Below are 18,856 nucleotides of genomic sequence, written 5' to 3' on the forward strand. Positions count from 1 at the left end.
GACAGTGGATGGAGTGAGACTGATGGAGAGTGGATGGAGTGGGACTGATGGACAGTGGATGGAGTGAGACTGATGGGCAGTGGATGGGGTGAGACTGATGGAGAGTGGATGGAGTGGGACTGATGGACAGTGGATGGAGTGAGACTGATGGACAGTGGATGGAGTGGGACTGATGGACAGTGGATGGAGTGAGACTGATGGACAGTGGATGGAGTGAGACTGATGGACAGTGGATGGAGTGGGACTGATGGACAGTGGATGGAGTGAGACTGATGGACAGTGGATGGAGTGGGACTGATGGACAGTGGATGGAGTGAGACTGATGGACAGTGGATGGAGTGAGACTGATGGACAGTGGATGGAGTGGGACTGATGGACAGTGGATGGAGTGAGACTGATTGACAGTGGATGGAGTGGGACTGATGGACAGTGGATGGAGTGAGACTGATGGGCAGTGGATGGAGTGAGACTGATGGGCAGTGGATGGAGTGGGACTGATGGACAGTGGATGGAGTGAGACTGATGGACAGTGGATGGAGTGAGACTGATGGACAGTGGGTGGAGTGGGACTGATGGACAGTGGATGGAGTGAGACTGATGGACAGTGGGTGGAGTGAGACTGATGGAGAGTGGGTGGAGTGGGACTGATGGGCAGTGGGTGGAGTGGGACTGATGGACAGTGGATGGAGTGAGACTGATGGACAGTGGGTGGAGTGAGACTGATGGAGAGTGGGTGGAGTGGGACTGATGGGCAGTGGGTGGAGTGGGACTGATGGAGAGTGGATGGAGTGAGACTGATGGACAGTGGATGGAGTGAGACTGATGGACAGTGGATGGAGTGAGACTGATGGAGAGTGGGTGGAGTGGGACTGATGGACAGTGGATGGAGTCAGACTGATGGACAGTGGATGGAGTGGGACTGATGGACAGTGGATGGAGTGAGACTGATGGAGAGTGGATCGAGTGAGACTGATGGAGAGTGGATCGAGTGAGACTGATGGAGAGTGGATGGAGTGGGACTGATAGAGAGTGGATGGAGTGAGACTGATGGACAGTGGATGGGGTGAGACTGATGGACAGTGGATGGAGTGAGACTGATGGACAGTGGGTGGAGTGAGACTGATGGGCAGTGGATGGAGTGAGACTGATGGGCAGTGGATGGGGTGAGACTGATGGAGAGTGGATGGAGTGAGACTGATGGACAGTGGATGGAGTGAGACTGATGGACAGTGGATGGAGTGAGACTGATGGACAGTGGATGGAGTCAGACTGATGGACAGTGGATGGAGTGGGACTGATGGACAGTGGGTGGAGTGAGACTGATGGGCAGTGGATGGAGTGAGACTGATGGACAGTGGATGGAGTGAGACTGATGGGCAGTGGATGGGGTGAGACTGATGGAGAGTGGATGGAGTGGGACTGATGGACAGTGGATGGAGTGAGACTGATGGAGAGTGGATGGAGTGGGACTGATGGACAGTGGATGGAGTGAGACTGATGGACAGTGGATGGAGTGGGACTGATGGACAGTGGATGGAGTGAGACTGATGGACAGTGGATGGAGTGAGACTGATGGACAGTGGATGGAGTGAGACTGATGGACAGTGGATGGAGTGGGACTGATGGACAGTGGATGGAGTGGGACTGATGGACAGTGGATGGAGTCAGACTGATGGACAGTGGATGGAGTGGGACTGATGGACAGTGGATGGAGTCAGACTGATGGGCAGTGGATGGAGTGAGACTGATGGAGAGTGGATGGAGTGGGACTGATGGAGAGTGGATGGAGTGAGACTGATGGAGAGTGGATCGAGTGAGACTGATGGAGAGTGGATGGAGTGGGACTGATGGACAGTGGATGGAGTGAGACTGATGGAGAGTGGATGGAGTGAGACTGATGGGCAGTGGATGGAGTGAGACTGATGGAGAGTGGATGGAGTGGGACTGATGGAGAGTGGATGGAGTGAGACTGATGGACAGTGGATGGAGTGAGACTGATGGACAGTGGATGGAGTGAGACTGATGGAGAGTGGATGGAGTGGGACTGATGGAGAGTGGATGGAGTGAGACTGATGGAGAGTGGATCGAGTGAGACTGATGGAGAGTGGATCGAGTGAGACTGATGGGCAGTGGATGGAGTGAGACTGATGGACAGTGGATCGAGTGAGACTGATGGAGAGTGGATCGAGTGAGACTGATGGAGAGTGGATGGAGTGGGACTGATGGAGAGTGGATCGAGTGAGACTGATGGGCAGTGGATGGAGTGAGACTGATGGAGAGTGGATCGAGTGAGACTGATGGAGAGTGGATGGAGTGAGACTGATGGGCAGTGGATGGAGTGAGACTGATGGGCAGTGGATGGAGTGAGACTGATGGAGAGTGGATGGAGTGGGACTGATGGGCAGTGGATGGAGTGAGACTGATGGGCAGTGGATGGGGTGAGACTGATGGAGAGTGGATGGAGTGGGACTGATGGGCAGTGGATGGGGTGAGACTGATGGACAGTGGATGGAGTGAGACTGATGGACAGTGGATGGAGTGAGACTGATGGAGAGTGGATGGAGTGAGACTGATGGAGAGTGGATGGAGTGGGACTGATGGACAGTGGATGGAGTGAGACTGATGGAGAGTGGATGGAGTGAGACTGATGGGCAGTGGATGGAGTGAGACTGATGGGCAGTGGATGGGGTGAGACTGATGGAGAGTGGATGGAGTGGGACTGATGGGCAGTGGATGGAGTGGGACTGATGGACAGTGGATGGAGTCAGACTGATGGGCAGTGGATGGAGTGAGACTGATGGGCAGTGGATGGAGTGGGACTGATGGACAGTGGATGGAGTGAGACTGATGGAGAGTGGATCGAGTGAGACTGATGGAGAGTGGATGGAGTGGGACTGATGGAGAGTGGATGGAGTGAGACTGATGGACAGTGGATGGAGTGAGACTGATGGACAGTGGATGGAGTGAGACTGATGGACAGTGGATGGAGTGGGACTGATGGACAGTGGATGGAGTCAGACTGATGGGCAGTGGATGGAGTCAGACTGATGGAGAGTGGATCGAGTGAGACTGATGGAGAGTGGATGGAGTGGGACTGATGGAGAGTGGATGGAGTGAGACTGATGGAGAGTGGGTGGAGTGGGACTGATGGACAGTGGATGGAGTCAGACTGATGGACAGTGGATGGAGTGGGACTGATGGACAGTGGATGGAGTCAGACTGATGGGCAGTGGATGGAGTGAGACTGATGGACAGTGGATGGAGTGAGACTGATGGAGAGTGGATGGAGTGGGACTGATGGGCAGTGGGTGGAGTGAGACTGATGGACAGTGGATGGAGTGAGACTGATGGACAGTGGATGGAGTGAGACTGATGGAGAGTGGATGGAGTGAGACTGATGGAGAGTGGATGGAGTGGGACTGATGGAGAGTGGATGGAGTGAGACTGATGGACAGTGGGTGGAGTGGGACTGATGGACAGTGGATGGAGTGAGACTGATGGACAGTGGATGGAGTGAGACTGATGGAGAGTGGATGGAGTGAGACTGATGGACAGTGGGTGGAGTGGGACTGATGGACAGTGGATGGAGTCAGACTGATGGACAGTGGATGGAGTGGGACTGATGGACAGTGGATCTGGAGTGAGACTGATGGACAGTGGATGGAGTGAGACTGATGGACAGTGGATGGAGTCAGACTGATGGGCAGTGGATGGAGTGAGACTGATGGACAGTGGGTGGAGTGAGACTGATGGACAGTGGATGGAGTGAGACTGATGGACAGTGGATGGAGTGAGACTGATGGACAGTGGATGGAGTCAGACTGATGGGCAGTGGATGGAGTGAGACTGATGGACAGTGGGTGGAGTGAGACTGATGGACAGTGGATGGAGTGAGACTGATGGACAGTGGATGGAGTGAGACTGATGGACAGTGGGTGGAGTGAGACTGATGGACAGTGGATGGAGTGAGACTGATGGACAGTGGATGGAGTGAGACTGATGGACAGTGGATGGAGTCAGACTGATGGACAGTGGATGGAGTGAGACTGATGGGCAGTGGATGGAGTGAGACTGATGGACAGTGGATGGAGTGAGACTGATGGACAGTGGGTGGAGTGAGACTGATGGGCAGTGGATGGAGTGAGACTGATGGACCGTGGATGGAGTCAGACTGATGGGCAGTGGATGGAGTGAGACTGATGGACAGTGGATGGAGTGAGACTGATGGGCAGTGGATGGAGTGAGACTGATGGACCGTGGATGGAGTCAGACTGATGGGCAGTGGATGGAGTGAGACTGATGGACAGTGGGTGGAGTGAGACTGATGGACAGTGGATGGAGTGAGACTGATGGACAGTGGATGGAGTGAGACTGATGGACAGTGGATGGAGTGAGACTGATGGACAGTGGGTGGAGTGAGACTGATGGACAGTGGATGGAGTGAGACTGATGGAGAGTGGATGGAGTGAGACTGATGGAGAGTGGGTGGAGTGAGACTGATGGAGAGTGGATGGAGTGAGACTGATGGACAGTGGATGGAGTGAGACTGATGGACAGTGGATGGAGTGAGACTGATGGACAGTGGATGGAGTGAGACTGATGGACAGTGGATGGAGTGAGACTGATGGGCAGTGGATGGAGTGAGACTGATGGAGAGTGGATGGAGTGAGACTGATGGACAGTGGATGGAGTGAGACTGATGGACAGTGGATGGAGTGAGACTGATGGACAGTGGATGGAGTGAGACTGATGGACAGTGGGTGGAGTGAGACTGATGGACAGTGGATGGAGTGAGACTGATGGAGAGTGGATGGAGTGAGACTGATGGACAGTGGATGGAGTGAGACTGATGGACAGTGGATGGAGTGAGACTGATGGACAGTGGATGGAGTGAGACTGATGGACAGTGGGTGGAGTGAGACTGATGGACAGTGGATGGAGTGAGACTGATGGACAGTTGATGGAGTCAGACTGATGGACAGTGGATGGAGTGAGACTGATGGACAGTGGATGGAGTCAGACTGATGGACAGTGGATGGAGTGAGACTGATGGACAGTGGATGGAGTGAGACTGATGGAGAGTGGATGGAGTGAGACTGATGGAGAGTGGATGGAGTGGGACTGATGGAGAGTGGATGGAGTGAGACTGATGGACAGTGGGTGGAGTGGGACTGATGGACAGTGGATGGAGTGAGACTGATGGACAGTGGATGGAGTGAGACTGATGGAGAGTGGATGGAGTGAGACTGATGGACAGTGGGTGGAGTGGGACTGATGGTCAGTGGATGGAGTCAGACTGATGGACAGTGGATGGAGTGGGACTGATGGACAGTGGATGGAGTGAGACTGATGGACAGTGGATGGAGTCAGACTGATGGGCAGTGGATGGAGTGAGACTGATGGACAGTGGATGGAGTCAGACTGATGGGCAGTGGATGGAGTGAGACTGATGGACAGTGGGTGGAGTGAGACTGATGGGCAGTGGATGGAGTCAGACTGATGGGCAGTGGATGGAGTGAGACTGATGGACAGTGGGTGGAGTGAGACTGATGGACAGTGGATGGAGTGAGACTGATGGACAGTGGATGGAGTCAGACTGATGGGCAGTGGATGGAGTGAGACTGATGGACAGTGGGTGGAGTGAGACTGATGGACAGTGGATGGAGTGAGACTGATGGACAGTGGATGGAGTGAGACTGATGGACAGTGGATGGAGTCAGACTGATGGGCAGTGGATGGAGTGAGACTGATGGACAGTGGGTGGAGTGAGACTGATGGACAGTGGATGGAGTGAGACTGATGGACAGTGGATGGAGTGAGACTGATGGACAGTGGGTGGAGTGAGACTGATGGACAGTGGATGGAGTGAGACTGATGGACAGTGGATGGAGTGAGACTGATGGACAGTGGATGGAGTCAGACTGATGGGCAGTGGATGGAGTGAGACTGATGGACAGTGGATGGAGTGAGACTGATGGACAGTGGGTGGAGTGAGACTGATGGGCAGTGGATGGAGTGAGACTGATGGACCGTGGATGGAGTCAGACTGATGGGCAGTGGATGGAGTGAGACTGATGGACAGTGGATGGAGTGAGACTGATGGGCAGTGGATGGAGTGAGACTGATGGACCGTGGATGGAGTCAGACTGATGGGCAGTGGATGGAGTGAGACTGATGGACAGTGGGTGGAGTGAGACTGATGGACAGTGGATGGAGTGAGACTGATGGACAGTGGATGGAGTGAGACTGATGGACAGTGGATGGAGTGAGACTGATGGACAGTGGGTGGAGTGAGACTGATGGACAGTGGATGGAGTGAGACTGATGGAGAGTGGATGGAGTGAGACTGATGGAGAGTGGGTGGAGTGAGACTGATGGAGAGTGGATGGAGTGAGACTGATGGACAGTGGATGGAGTGAGACTGATGGACAGTGGATGGAGTGAGACTGATGGACAGTGGATGGAGTGAGACTGATGGACAGTGGATGGAGTGAGACTGATGGGCAGTGGATGGAGTGAGACTGATGGACAGTGGATGGAGTGAGACTGATGGACAGTGGATGGAGTGAGACTGATGGACAGTGGATGGAGTGAGACTGATGGACAGTGGATGGAGTGAGACTGATGGACAGTGGGTGGAGTGAGACTGATGGACAGTGGATGGAGTGAGACTGATGGAGAGTGGATGGAGTGAGACTGATGGACAGTGGATGGAGTGAGACTGATGGACAGTGGATGGAGTGAGACTGATGGACAGTGGATGGAGTGAGACTGATGGACAGTGGGTGGAGTGAGACTGATGGACAGTGGATGGAGTGAGACTGATGGACAGTTGATGGAGTCAGACTGATGGACAGTGGATGGAGTGAGACTGATGGACAGTGGATGGAGTCAGACTGATGGACAGTGGATGGAGTGAGACTGATGGACAGTGGATGGAGTGAGACTGATGGACAGTGGATGGAGTGAGACTGATGGACAGTGGATGGAGTGAGACTGATGGACAGTGGGTGGAGTGAGACTGATGGGCAGTGGATGGAGTGAGACTGATGGACAGTGGATGGAGTGAGACTGATGGAGAGTGGATGGAGTGGGACTGATGGACAGTGGATGGAGTGGGATTGATGGAGAGTGGATGGAGTGAGACTGATGGACAGTGGATGGAGTGGGACTGATGGGCAGTGGATCTGGAGTGAGACTGATGGACAGTGGATGGAGTGGGAGTGATGGGCAGTGGATGGAGTGGGACTGATGGACAGTGGATGGAGTGGGACTGATGGAGAGTGGATGGAGTGAGACTGATGGACAGTGGATGGAGTGGGACTGATGGGCAGTGGATCTGGAGTGAGACTGATGGACAGTGGATGGAGTGGGACTGATGGACAGTGGGTGGAGTGAGACTGATGGGCAGTGGATCTGGAGTGAGACTGATGGGCAGTGGATGGAGTGGGACTGATGGACAGTGGATGGAGTGAGACTGATGGGCAGTGGATGGAGTGGGACTGATGGACAGTGGGTGGAGTGAGACTGATGGACAGTGGGTGGAGTGAGACTGATGGACAGTGGATGGAGTGAGATTGATGGAGAGTGGATGGAGTGGGACTGATGGACAGTGGGTGGAGTGAGACTGATGGACAGTGGATGGAGTGGGACTGATGGAGAGTGGATGGAGTGAGACTGATGGGCAGTGGTTGGAGTGAGACTGATGGACAGTGGGTGGAGTGAGACTGATGGGCAGTGGATGGAGTGAGACTGATGGGCAGTGGATGGAGTGAGACTGATGGGCAGTGGGTGGAGTGAGACTGATGGACAGTGGATCTGGAGTGAGACTGATGGGCAGTGGATGGAGTGAGACTGATGGACAGTGGATGGAGTGGGACTGATGGACAGTGGGTGGAGTGAGACTGATGGGCAGTGGATGGAGTGAGACTGATGGACAGTGGATGGAGTGAGACTGATGGACAGTGGATGGAGTGAGACTGATGGGCAGTGGATGGAGTGAGACTGATGGAGAGTGGATGGAGTGAGACTGATGGACAGTGGGTGGAGTGAGACTGATGGAGAGTGGATGGAGTGGGACTGATGGGCAGTGGATGGAGTGAGACTGATGGACAGTGGGTGGAGTGAGACTGATGGAGAGTGGATGGAGTGGGACTGATGGGCAGTGGATGGAGTGAGACTGATGGACAGTGGATGGAGTGAGACTGATGGACAGTGGATGGAGTGGGACTGATGGAGAGTGGATTGAGTGAGACTGATGGACAGTGGATGGAGTGGGACTGATGGAGAGTGGATGGAGTGAGACTGATGGACAGTGGATGGAGTGAGACTGATGGACAGTGGGTGGAGTGAGACTGATGGAGAGTGGATGGAGTGAGACTGATGGACAGTGGATGGAGTGGGACTGATGGAGAGTGGATGGAGTGAGACTGATGGACAGTGGATGGGGTGAGACTGATGGACAGTGGATGGAGTGGGACTGATGGAGAGTGGATGGAGTGAGACTGATGGAGAGTGGATGGAGTGAGACTGATGGGCAGTGGATGGAGTGAGACTGATGGACAGTGGATGGAGTGAGACTGATGGACAGTGGATGGAGTGTGACTGATGGACAGTGGATGGAGTGAGACTGATGGACAGTGGATGGGGTGAGACTGATGGACAGTGGATGGAGTGGGACTGATGGAGAGTGGATGGAGTGAGACTGATGGAGAGTGGATGGAGTGAGACTGATGGGCAGTGGATGGAGTGAGACTGATGGACAGTGGATGGAGTGAGACTGATGGACAGTGGATGGAGTGAGACTGATGGACAGTGGATGGAGTGAGACTGATGGACAGTGGGTGGAGTGAGACTGATGGACAGTGGATGGAGTGAGACTGATGGACAGTGGATGGAGTGAGACTGATGGACAGTGGATGGAGTGAGACTGATGGAGAGTGGATGGAGTGAGACTGATGGACAGTGGATGGAGTGAGACTGATCGACAGTGGATGGAGTGAGACTGATGGACAGTGGATGGAGTGAGACTGATGGACAGTGGATGGAGTGAGACTGATGGACAGTGGATGGAGTGAGACTGATGGAGAGTGGATGGAGTGAGACTGATGGACAGTGGATGGAGTGAGACTGATGGACAGTGGATGGAGTGGGACTGATGGACAGTGGATGGAGTCAGACTGATGGACAGTGGGTGGAGTGAGACTGATGGACAGTGGATGGAGTGGGACTGATGGGCAGTGGATGGAGTGAGACTGATGGACAGTGGATGGAGTGAGACTGATGGAGAGTGGGTGGAGTGAGACTGATGGACAGTGGATGGAGTGAGACTGATGGACAGTGGATGGAGTGAGACTGATGGACAGTGGATGGAGTGAGACTGATGGACAGTGGATGGAGTGAGACTGATGGACAGTGGATGGAGTGAGACTGATGGACAGTGGATGGAGTGAGACTGATGGACAGTGGATGGAGTGAGACTGATGGACAGTGGATGGAGTGAGACTGATGGGCAGTGGATGGAGTGAGACTGATGGACAGTGGATGGAGTGAGACTGATGGACAGTGGATGGAGTGAGACTGATGGAGAGTGGATGGAGTGAGACTGATGGACAGTGGATGGAGTGAGACTGATGGGTCGTGGATGGAGTGAGACTGATGGAGAGTGGATGGAGTGAGACTGATGGGTCGTGGATGGAGTGAGACTGATGGAGAGTGGATGGAGTGGGACTGATGGAGAGTGGATGGAGTGAGACTGATGGACAGTGGATGGAGTGGGACTGATGGACAGTGGATGGAGTGAGACTGATGGACAGTGGATGGAGTGAGACTGATGGACAGTGGATGGAGTGAGACTGATGGACAGTGGATGGAGTGAGACTGATGGACAGTGGATGGAGTGAGACTGATGGACAGTGGATGGAGTGAGACTGATGGACAGTGGATGGAGTGGGACTGATGGAGAGTTGATGGAGTGGGACTGATGGGCAGTGGATGGAGTGAGACTGATGGAGAGTGGGTGGAGTGAGACTGATGGACAGTGGATGGAGTGAGACTGATGGACAGTGGATGGAGTGAGACTGATGGACAGTGGATGGAGTGAGACTGATGGACAGTGGATGGAGTGAGACTGATGGACAGTGGATGGAGTGGGACTGATGGGCAGTGGATGGAGTGCGACTGATGGACAGTGGATGGAGTGAGACTGATGGAGAGTGGGTGGAGTGAGACTGATGGACAGTGGATGGAGTGAGACTGATGGGCAGTGGATGGGGTGAGACTGATGGACAGTGGATGGAGTGGGACTGATGGACAGTGGATGGAGTGAGACTGATGGAGAGTGGGTGGAGTGAGACTGATGGACAGTGGATGGAGTGAGACTGATGGACAGTGGATGGAGTGAGACTGATGGGCAGTGGATGGAGTGAGACTGATGGGCAGTGGATGGAGTGAGACTGATGGACAGTGGATGGAGTGGGACTGATGGAGAGTGGATGGAGTGAGACTGATGGACAGTGGATGGAGTGGGACTGATGGACAGTGGATGGAGTGAGACTGATGGACAGTGGATGGGGTGGGACTGATGGACAGTGGATGGAGTGAGACTGATGGACAGTGGATGGAGTGGGACTGATGGACAGTGGATGGAGTGAGACTGATGGACAGTGGATGGAGTGGGACTGATGGACAGTGGATGGAGTGAGACTGATGGACAGTGGATGGAGTGAGACTGATGGACAGTGGATGGGGTGAGACTGATGGACAGTGGATGGAGTGAGACTGATGGGCAGTGGATGGAGTGGGACTGATGGACAGTGGATGGAGTGAGACTGATGGACAGTGGATGGAGTGGGACTGATGGACAGTGGATGGAGTGAGACTGATGGACAGTGGATGGAGTGGGACTGATGGACAGTGGATGGAGTGAGACTGATGGACAGTGGATGGAGTGAGACTGATGGACAGTGGATGGAGTGAGACTGATGGACAGTGGATGGAGTGGGACTGATGGACAGTGGATGGAGTGAGACTGATGGACAGTGGATGGAGTGAGACTGATGGACAGTGGATGGAGTGAGACTGATGGACAGTGGATGGAGTGGGACTGATGGACAGTGGATGGAGTGGGACTGATGGACAGTGGATGGAGTGAGACTGATGGACAGTGGATGGAGTGAGACTGATGGACAGTGGATGGAGTGAGACTGATGGACAGTGGATGGAGTGAGACTGATGGACAGTGGATGGAGTGGGACTGATGGGCAGTGGATGGGGTGAGACTGATGGACAGTGGATGGAGTGAGACTGATGGACAGTGGATGGAGTGAGACTGATGGGCAGTGGATGGGGTGAGACTGATGGACAGTGGATGGAGTGAGACTGATGGACAGTGGATGGGGTGAGACTGATGGACAGTGGATGGGGTGAGACTGATGGACAGTGGATGGAGTGGGAATGATGGACAGTGGATGGAGTGAGACTGATGGACAGTGGATGGGGTGAGACTGATGGACAGTGGATGGAGTGAGACTGATGGACAGTGGATGGAGTGAGACTGATGGACAGTGGATGGAGTGAGACTGATGGACAGTGGATGGGGTGAGACTGATGGACAGTGGATGGAGTGGGACTGATGGACAGTGGATGGAGTGAGACTGATGGAGAGTGGATGGAGTGAGACTGATGGACAGTGGATGGAGTGAGACTGATGGAGAGTGGATGGAGTGAGACTGATGGACAGTGGATGGGGTGAGACTGATGGACAGTGGATGGAGTGAGACTGATGGACAGTGGATGGAGTGAGACTGATGGAGAGTGGGTGGAGTGAGACTGATGGACAGTGGATGGGGTGAGACTGATGGACAGTGGATGGAGTGAGACTGATGGACAGTGGATGGAGTGGGACTGATGGACAGTGGATGGAGTGAGACTGATGGACAGTGGATGGAGTGGGACTGATGGACAGTGGATGGAGTGAGACTGATGGAGAGTGGATGGAGTGAGACTGATGGACAGTGGATGGAGTGGGACTGATGGACAGTGGATGGAGTGAGACTGATGGAGAGTGGATGGAGTGAGACTGATGGGCAGTGGATGGAGTGGGACTGATGGACAGTGGATGGAGTGAGACTGATGGACAGTGGATGGAGTGAGACTGATGGAGAGTGGATCGAGTGAGACTGATGGACAGTGGATGGAGTCAGACTGATGGACTGTGGATGGAGTGAGACTGATGGGCAGTGGATGGAGTGAGACTGATGGAGAGTGGATCGAGTGAGACTGATGGACAGTGGATGGAGTGAGACTGATGGACAGTGGATGGAGTCAGACTGATGGACAGTGGATGGAGTGAGACTGATGGGCAGTGGATGGAGTGAGACTGATGGAGAGTGGATCGAGTGAGACTGATGGACAGTGGATGGAGTGAGACTGATGGACAGTGGATGGAGTGAGACTGATGGACAGTGGATGGAGTGAGACTGATGGACAGTGGATGGAGTGAGACTGATGGACAGTGGATGGAGTGGGACTGATGGAGAGTGGATGGAGTGAGACTGATGGACAGTGGATGGAGTGAGACTGATGGACAGTGGATGGGGTGGGACTGATGGACAGTGGATGGAGTGAGACTGATGGACAGTGGATGGAGTGAGACTGATGGACAGTGGATGGAGTGAGACTGATGGGCAGTGGGTGGAGTGAGACTGATGGGCAGTGGATGGAGTGAGACTGATGGGCAGTGGATGGAGTGAGACTGATGGACAGTGGGTGGAGTGAGACTGATGGACAGTGGATGGAGTGAGACTGATGGACAGTGGATGGAGTGAGACTGATGGACAGTGGATGGGGTGAGACTGATGGACAGTGGATGGAGTGAGACTGATGGACAGTGGATGGAGTGGGACTGATGGAGAGTGGATGGAGTGAGACTGATGGACAGTGGATGGGGTGAGACTGATGGACAGTGGATGGAGTGAGACTGATGGACAGTGGATGGAGTGAGACTGATGGACAGTGGATGGAGTGAGACTGATGGACAGTGGATGGGGTGAGACTGATGGACAGTGGATGGAGTGGGACTGATGGACAGTGGATGGAGTGAGACTGATGGAGAGTGGATGGAGTGAGACTGATGGACAGTGGATGGAGTGAGACTGATGGAGAGTGGATGGAGTGAGACTGATGGACAGTGGATGGAGTGAGACTGATGGAGAGTGGGTGGAGTGAGACTGATGGACAGTGGATGGGGTGAGACTGATGGACAGTGGATGGAGTGAGACTGATGGACAGTGGATGGAGTGGGACTGATGGACAGTGGATGGAGTGAGACTGATGGACAGTGGATGGAGTGGGACTGATGGACAGTGGATGGAGTGAGACTGATGGAGAGTGGATGGAGTGAGACTGATGGACAGTGGATGGAGTGGGACTGATGGACAGTGGATGGAGTGAGACTGATGGAGAGTGGATGGAGTGAGACTGATGGACAGTGGATGGAGTGGGACTGATGGACAGTGGATGGAGTGAGACTGATGGACAGTGGATGGAGTGAGACTGATGGAGAGTGGATCGAGTGAGACTGATGGACAGTGGATGGAGTCAGACTGATGGACTGTGGATGGAGTGAGACTGATGGGCAGTGGATGGAGTGAGACTGATGGAGAGTGGATCGAGTGAGACTGATGGACAGTGGATGGAGTGAGACTGATGGACAGTGGATGGAGTCAGACTGATGGACAGTGGATGGAGTGAGACTGATGGGCAGTGGATGGAGTGAGACTGATGGAGAGTGGATCGAGTGAGACTGATGGACAGTGGATGGAGTGAGACTGATGGACAGTGGATGGGGTGGGACTGATGGAGAGTGGATGGAGTGAGACTGATGGACAGTGGATGGAGTGAGACTGATGGACAGTGGATGGGGTGGGACTGATGGACAGTGGATGGAGTGAGACTGATGGACAGTGGATGGAGTGAGACTGATGGACAGTGGATGGAGTGAGACTGATGGGCAGTGGGTGGAGTGAGACTGATGGGCAGTGGATGGAGTGAGACTGATGGGCAGTGGATGGAGTGAGACTGATGGACAGTGGGTGGAGTGAGACTGATGGACAGTGGATGGGGTGAGACTGATGGACAGTGGATGGAGTGAGACTGATGGACAGTGGATGGAGTGGGACTGATGGACAGTGGATGGAGTGGGACTGATGGAGAGTGGATGGAGTGAGACTGATGGAGAGTGGATGGGGTGAGACTGATGGAGAGTGGATGGAGTGAGACTGATGGACAGTGGATGGGGTGAGACTGATGGACAGTGGATGGCGTGAGACTGATGGACAGTGGATGGAGTGAGACTGATGGACAGTGGATGGAGTGAGACTGATGGACAGTGGATGGCGTGAGACTGATGGACAGTGGATGGAGTGAGACTGATGGACAGTGGATGGAGTGAGACTGATGGACAGTGGATGGGGTGAGACTGATGGACAGTGGATGGAGTGGGACTGATGGACAGTGGATGGGGTGAGACTGATGGACAGTGGATGGGGTGAGACTGATGGACAGTGGATGGGGTGAGACTGATGGACAGTGGATGGGGTGAGACTGATGGACAGTGGATGGAGTGGGACTGATGGACAGTGGATGGAGTGAGACTGATGGACAGTGGATGGAGTGGGACTGATGGACAGTGGATGGAGTGAGACTGATGGACAGTGGATGGGGTGGGACTGATGGGCTGCAAACAGTGTTCCTCACTCTGGATATCCTCATATTGTTACGTGGGGTGGGGGCCCTGAGACCAAAGACTGTCCTCGAACTTCCCCTCTACCCCCGGGGGTGGTTTCTTGTACCTGTTGCTGGTGTCGGAACCGTTCATCCTCCAAGGTCTTTGTTGCGTTGGCCACTTCCTCCAGGGCTTTGAGGAGCTGTGTCCTGGGCTCCACGTTCTCCAGCAGAATCACACTCTGCCGATTTGCCTCCTTCTTTTTCACACGCATCTGTGATTGAGGAGCAGAGAGAGAGAGAGAGAGAGAGAGATGGAATTAAAGCACAAGGAAAGTTTCTTTCAAAGAAGGCACTGCCTTCACTACACAAGAATGTCCTGCAATTCCACTGGGGCTTTCCTGGTCTCCCACAGAGGAGCTCTTCTGCCCTGCCACCGGCATAGGCCAGATGGGCCGAATGGCTTGTTTCTGTGCTGTACATTCCATGCAACTCTGGAAAAATATGCAGAGCATGCAGCTCCCTGGCAGCAATCCAGTGGAACACGTCATGGACAGGGTCGCTGAGTCAACCTTTTTGTCCCATTTCCCCTAAGAAGAAAATAAACATTCCGAACTCACACGAGGTTCCAGGAAATCTACTTTGATTCTGGACCAAATTGAAAAGAAACGATCGCACAAACATCACGCCCTGGGATTCCTTTCCCACAACACCTCCTCGCTGTCTGAAATTGGCACCTGAACCAGGAGGCCCGAAATTGGGCCTCAGGCCTCATTAAAAAGGGTCGCCAGTCTCCAGGAATTGAAGGTTAATCTCCAGGACTAATCCTGGGAGCAACACCCAGGAGAAACATCACAGAGGTGGAAAATAAAATGTGTGTTTCTCTCATTTTCTTTGAACACTTCTGTTTATTGGTCATAAAAATATTGGAGGCGGGAAGAAAGGCTGTTTGACTGACAGCCAAGAATCATCCGATTGGGTAATGAAGAGTTTTTCTCCTTTCCAATTGGGTGGGGAGGCGGGGCACCGCGAGGGTGGACATGTCGGGTGGCCAATGGCGGGAGTGTGGGGGCGGGGCGGTTGGAGGCAGGAGGCCATGTGATGAAACCTCCAGGAATATCTCCAACCAGAGTTGGCGATCCCTGCTCATTAATATTACATCGAATTACACAGCACAGAAACAGGCCATTCGGCCCAACAGGCCCATGCTCCACACGAGCCTCCTCCCTCCTTAATTCATCTCACCCTATCAGCATATCCTTCTATTCCTTTCTCCCTCATGTGTTTATCTAGTTTCCCCGTAAATGTATCTATGTTATTCGCCTCAACTACTCCTTGTGGTAACGAGTTCCACATTCCCACCACTCTCTGGGTAAAGAAGTTTCTCCTGAATTCCCTATTGGATTTATTAGTGACTATCTTATATTTATGGCCCCTAGTCCTGGTCTCCCCCACAAGTGGAAACATCTGCTCTGCGTCTACCCTATCAAACCCTTTCATTATCTTAAAGACCTCTATCAGGTCACCCCTCAGTCTTCTGTTTTCTAGAGAAAAGAGCCCCAGCCTGTTCAATCTTTCCTGATAGGTATAACCTCAGTTCTGAACATAAGAACATAAGAAATAGGAGCAGGTGCCCCGCCTCCCCACCCAATTGGAAAGGAGAAAAACTCTTCATTACCCAATCGGATGATTCTTGGCTGTCAGTCAAACAGCCTTTCTTCCCGCCTCCAATATTTTTATGACCAATGAACAGAAGTGTTCAAAGAAAGTACAACTTTCAAAATAAATATATTCCACTGAGGAAAAAAGGGTGTAAAAGAAATGACAGCCATCCGTGGCTAAGTAAAGAAATCAAGGATAGTATCCGACTAAAAACAAGGACATATAAGGTAGCCAAAATTAGTGGGAGGATAGAAGATTGGGAATTCTTCAAAAGACAGCAAAAAGTAACTAAAGGATTGATTAAGAAAGGGAAGTTAGATTATGAAAAGAAATTAGCAAAAAATATAAAAACAGATAGCAAGAGTTTCTATAGTTATATAAAAAGAAAAAGGGTGGCTAAGGCAAACATAGGTCCCTTAGAGGATGAGACTGGGAAATTAATGGTGGGAAACATGGAGATGGCAAAAATGCTGAACAAATATTTTGTTTCAGTCTTTACAGTAGAGGACACTAAGAATATCCCAACACTGGACAAACAGGGGACTCTCGGGGGGGAGGAGCTAAATACGATTAAAATCACTCAGGAGATGGTACTCAGTAAAATAATGGGACTCAAGGCGGATAAATCCCCTGGACCTGATGGCTTCCATCCTAGGGTCTTGAGGGAAGTGGCAGTAGGGATTGTGGATGCTTTGGTGATAGTTTTCCAAAATTCCCTGGACTCAGGAGAGGTCCCGGCAGATTGGAAAACTGCTAATGTAACACCGTTATTTAAAAAGGGTAGTAGGCAGAAGGCTGGAAATTATAGGCCAGTTAGCTTAACATCTGTGGTGGGTAAAATTTTGGAGTCTATTATTAAGGAGACAGTAACGGAACATTTAGATAAGCATAATTTAATAGGACAAAGTCAGCATGGCTTTATGAAGGGGAAGTCATGTCTGACAAATTTGCTTGAGTTCTTCGAGGATATAACGTATAGGGTGGATAAAGGGGAACCAGTGGACATAGTGTATTTAGACTTCCAGAAGGCATTCGACAAGGTGCCACATAAAAGATTATTACTTAAGATAAAAAATCACGGGATTGGGGGTAATATTCTGTCATGGGTGGAGGATTGGTTATCGAACAGGAAGCAGAGAGTTGGGATAAATGGTTCATTTTCGGACTGGCAACCAGTAACCAGTGGTGTTCCACAGGGGTCGGTGCTGGGTCCCCAACTCTTTACAATCTATATTAACGATTTGGAGGAGGGGACCGAGTGCAACATATCAAAATTTGCAGATGATACAAAGATGGGAGGGAAAGTAGAGAGTGAGGAGGACATAAAAAACCTGCAAGGGGATATAGACAGGCTGGGTGAGTGGGCGGAGATTTGGCAGATGCAATATAATATTGGAAAATGTGAGGTTATGCACTTTGGCAGGAAAAATCAGAGAGCAAGTTATTTTCTTAATGGCGAGAGACTGGAAAGTACTGCAGTACAAAGGGATCTGGGGGTCCTAGTGCAAGAAAATCAAAAAGTTGGTATGCAGGTGCAGCAGGTGATCAAGAAAGCCAACGGAATGTTGGCTTTTATTGCTAGGGGGATAGAATATAAAAACAAGGAGGTATTGCTGCAGTTATATAAGGTATTGGTGAGACCGCACCTGGAATACTGCATACAGTTTTGGTCTCCATACTTAAGAAAAGACATACTTGCTCTCGAGGCAGTACAAAGAAGGTTCACTCGGTTAATCCCGGGGATGAGGGGGAGGACATATGAGGAGAGGTTGAGTAGATTGGGACTCTACTCATTGGAGTTCAGAAGAATGAGAGGCGATCTTATTGAAACATATAAGATTGTGAAGGGTCTTGATCGGGTGGATGCAGTAAGGATGTTCCCAAAGATGGGTGAAACTAGAACTAGGGGGCATAATCTTAGAATAAGGGGCTGCTCTTTCAAAACTGAGATGAGGAGAAACTTCTTCACTCAGAGGGTGGTAGGTCTGTGGAATTTGCTGCCCCAGGAAGCTGTGGAAGCTACATCATTAGATAAATTTAAAACAGAAATAGACAGTTTCCTAGAAGTAAAGGGAATTAGGGGTTATGGGGAGCGGGCAGGAAATTGGACATGAAGCTGAGTTCGGATCGGTCAATGCCCTGTGGGTGGCGGAGAGGGCCCAGGGGCTATGTGGCCGGGTCCTGCTCCGACTTCTTGTGTTCTTTAGATTTGTGGTTGGGATCAGATCAGCCATGATCTTATTGAATGGCGGAGCAGGCTCGAGCGGCCGATTGGCCTACTCCTGCTCCAATTTCTTATGTTCTTATGTTCTTATTCGGCCCCTCGAGCCTGCTCCACCATTCAATCAGATCATGGCTGATCTTCAACCTCAACTCCACTTTCCCGCCCGATCCCTATATCCCTTGATTCCCCTAGAGTCCAAAAATCTATCTCAGCCTTGAGTATATTCAATGACTCAGCATCCACAGC

General features: G+C 52.1%; 1 protein-coding gene across 1 annotated transcript in view; it reads right to left on the reverse strand.

Moving 5' to 3' along the window:
- Window positions 1–18,856, reverse strand: part of shtn2 (shootin 2) — a 60,531-nt gene that overhangs the window by 5,752 nt on the left and 35,923 nt on the right. Inside the window, exon 8 of the mRNA XM_067977308.1 lies at window positions 14,853–14,999. Coding sequence (XP_067833409.1) covers window positions 14,853–14,999 — 147 coding nt within the window. The remainder of the gene's footprint in view (window positions 1–14,852; window positions 15,000–18,856) is intronic.

The sequence above is a fragment of the Heptranchias perlo genome, chromosome 1, assembly GCF_035084215.1.
Source record: "Heptranchias perlo isolate sHepPer1 chromosome 1, sHepPer1.hap1, whole genome shotgun sequence".
In the NCBI taxonomy this organism is placed as follows: domain Eukaryota; kingdom Metazoa; phylum Chordata; class Chondrichthyes; order Hexanchiformes; family Hexanchidae; genus Heptranchias; species Heptranchias perlo.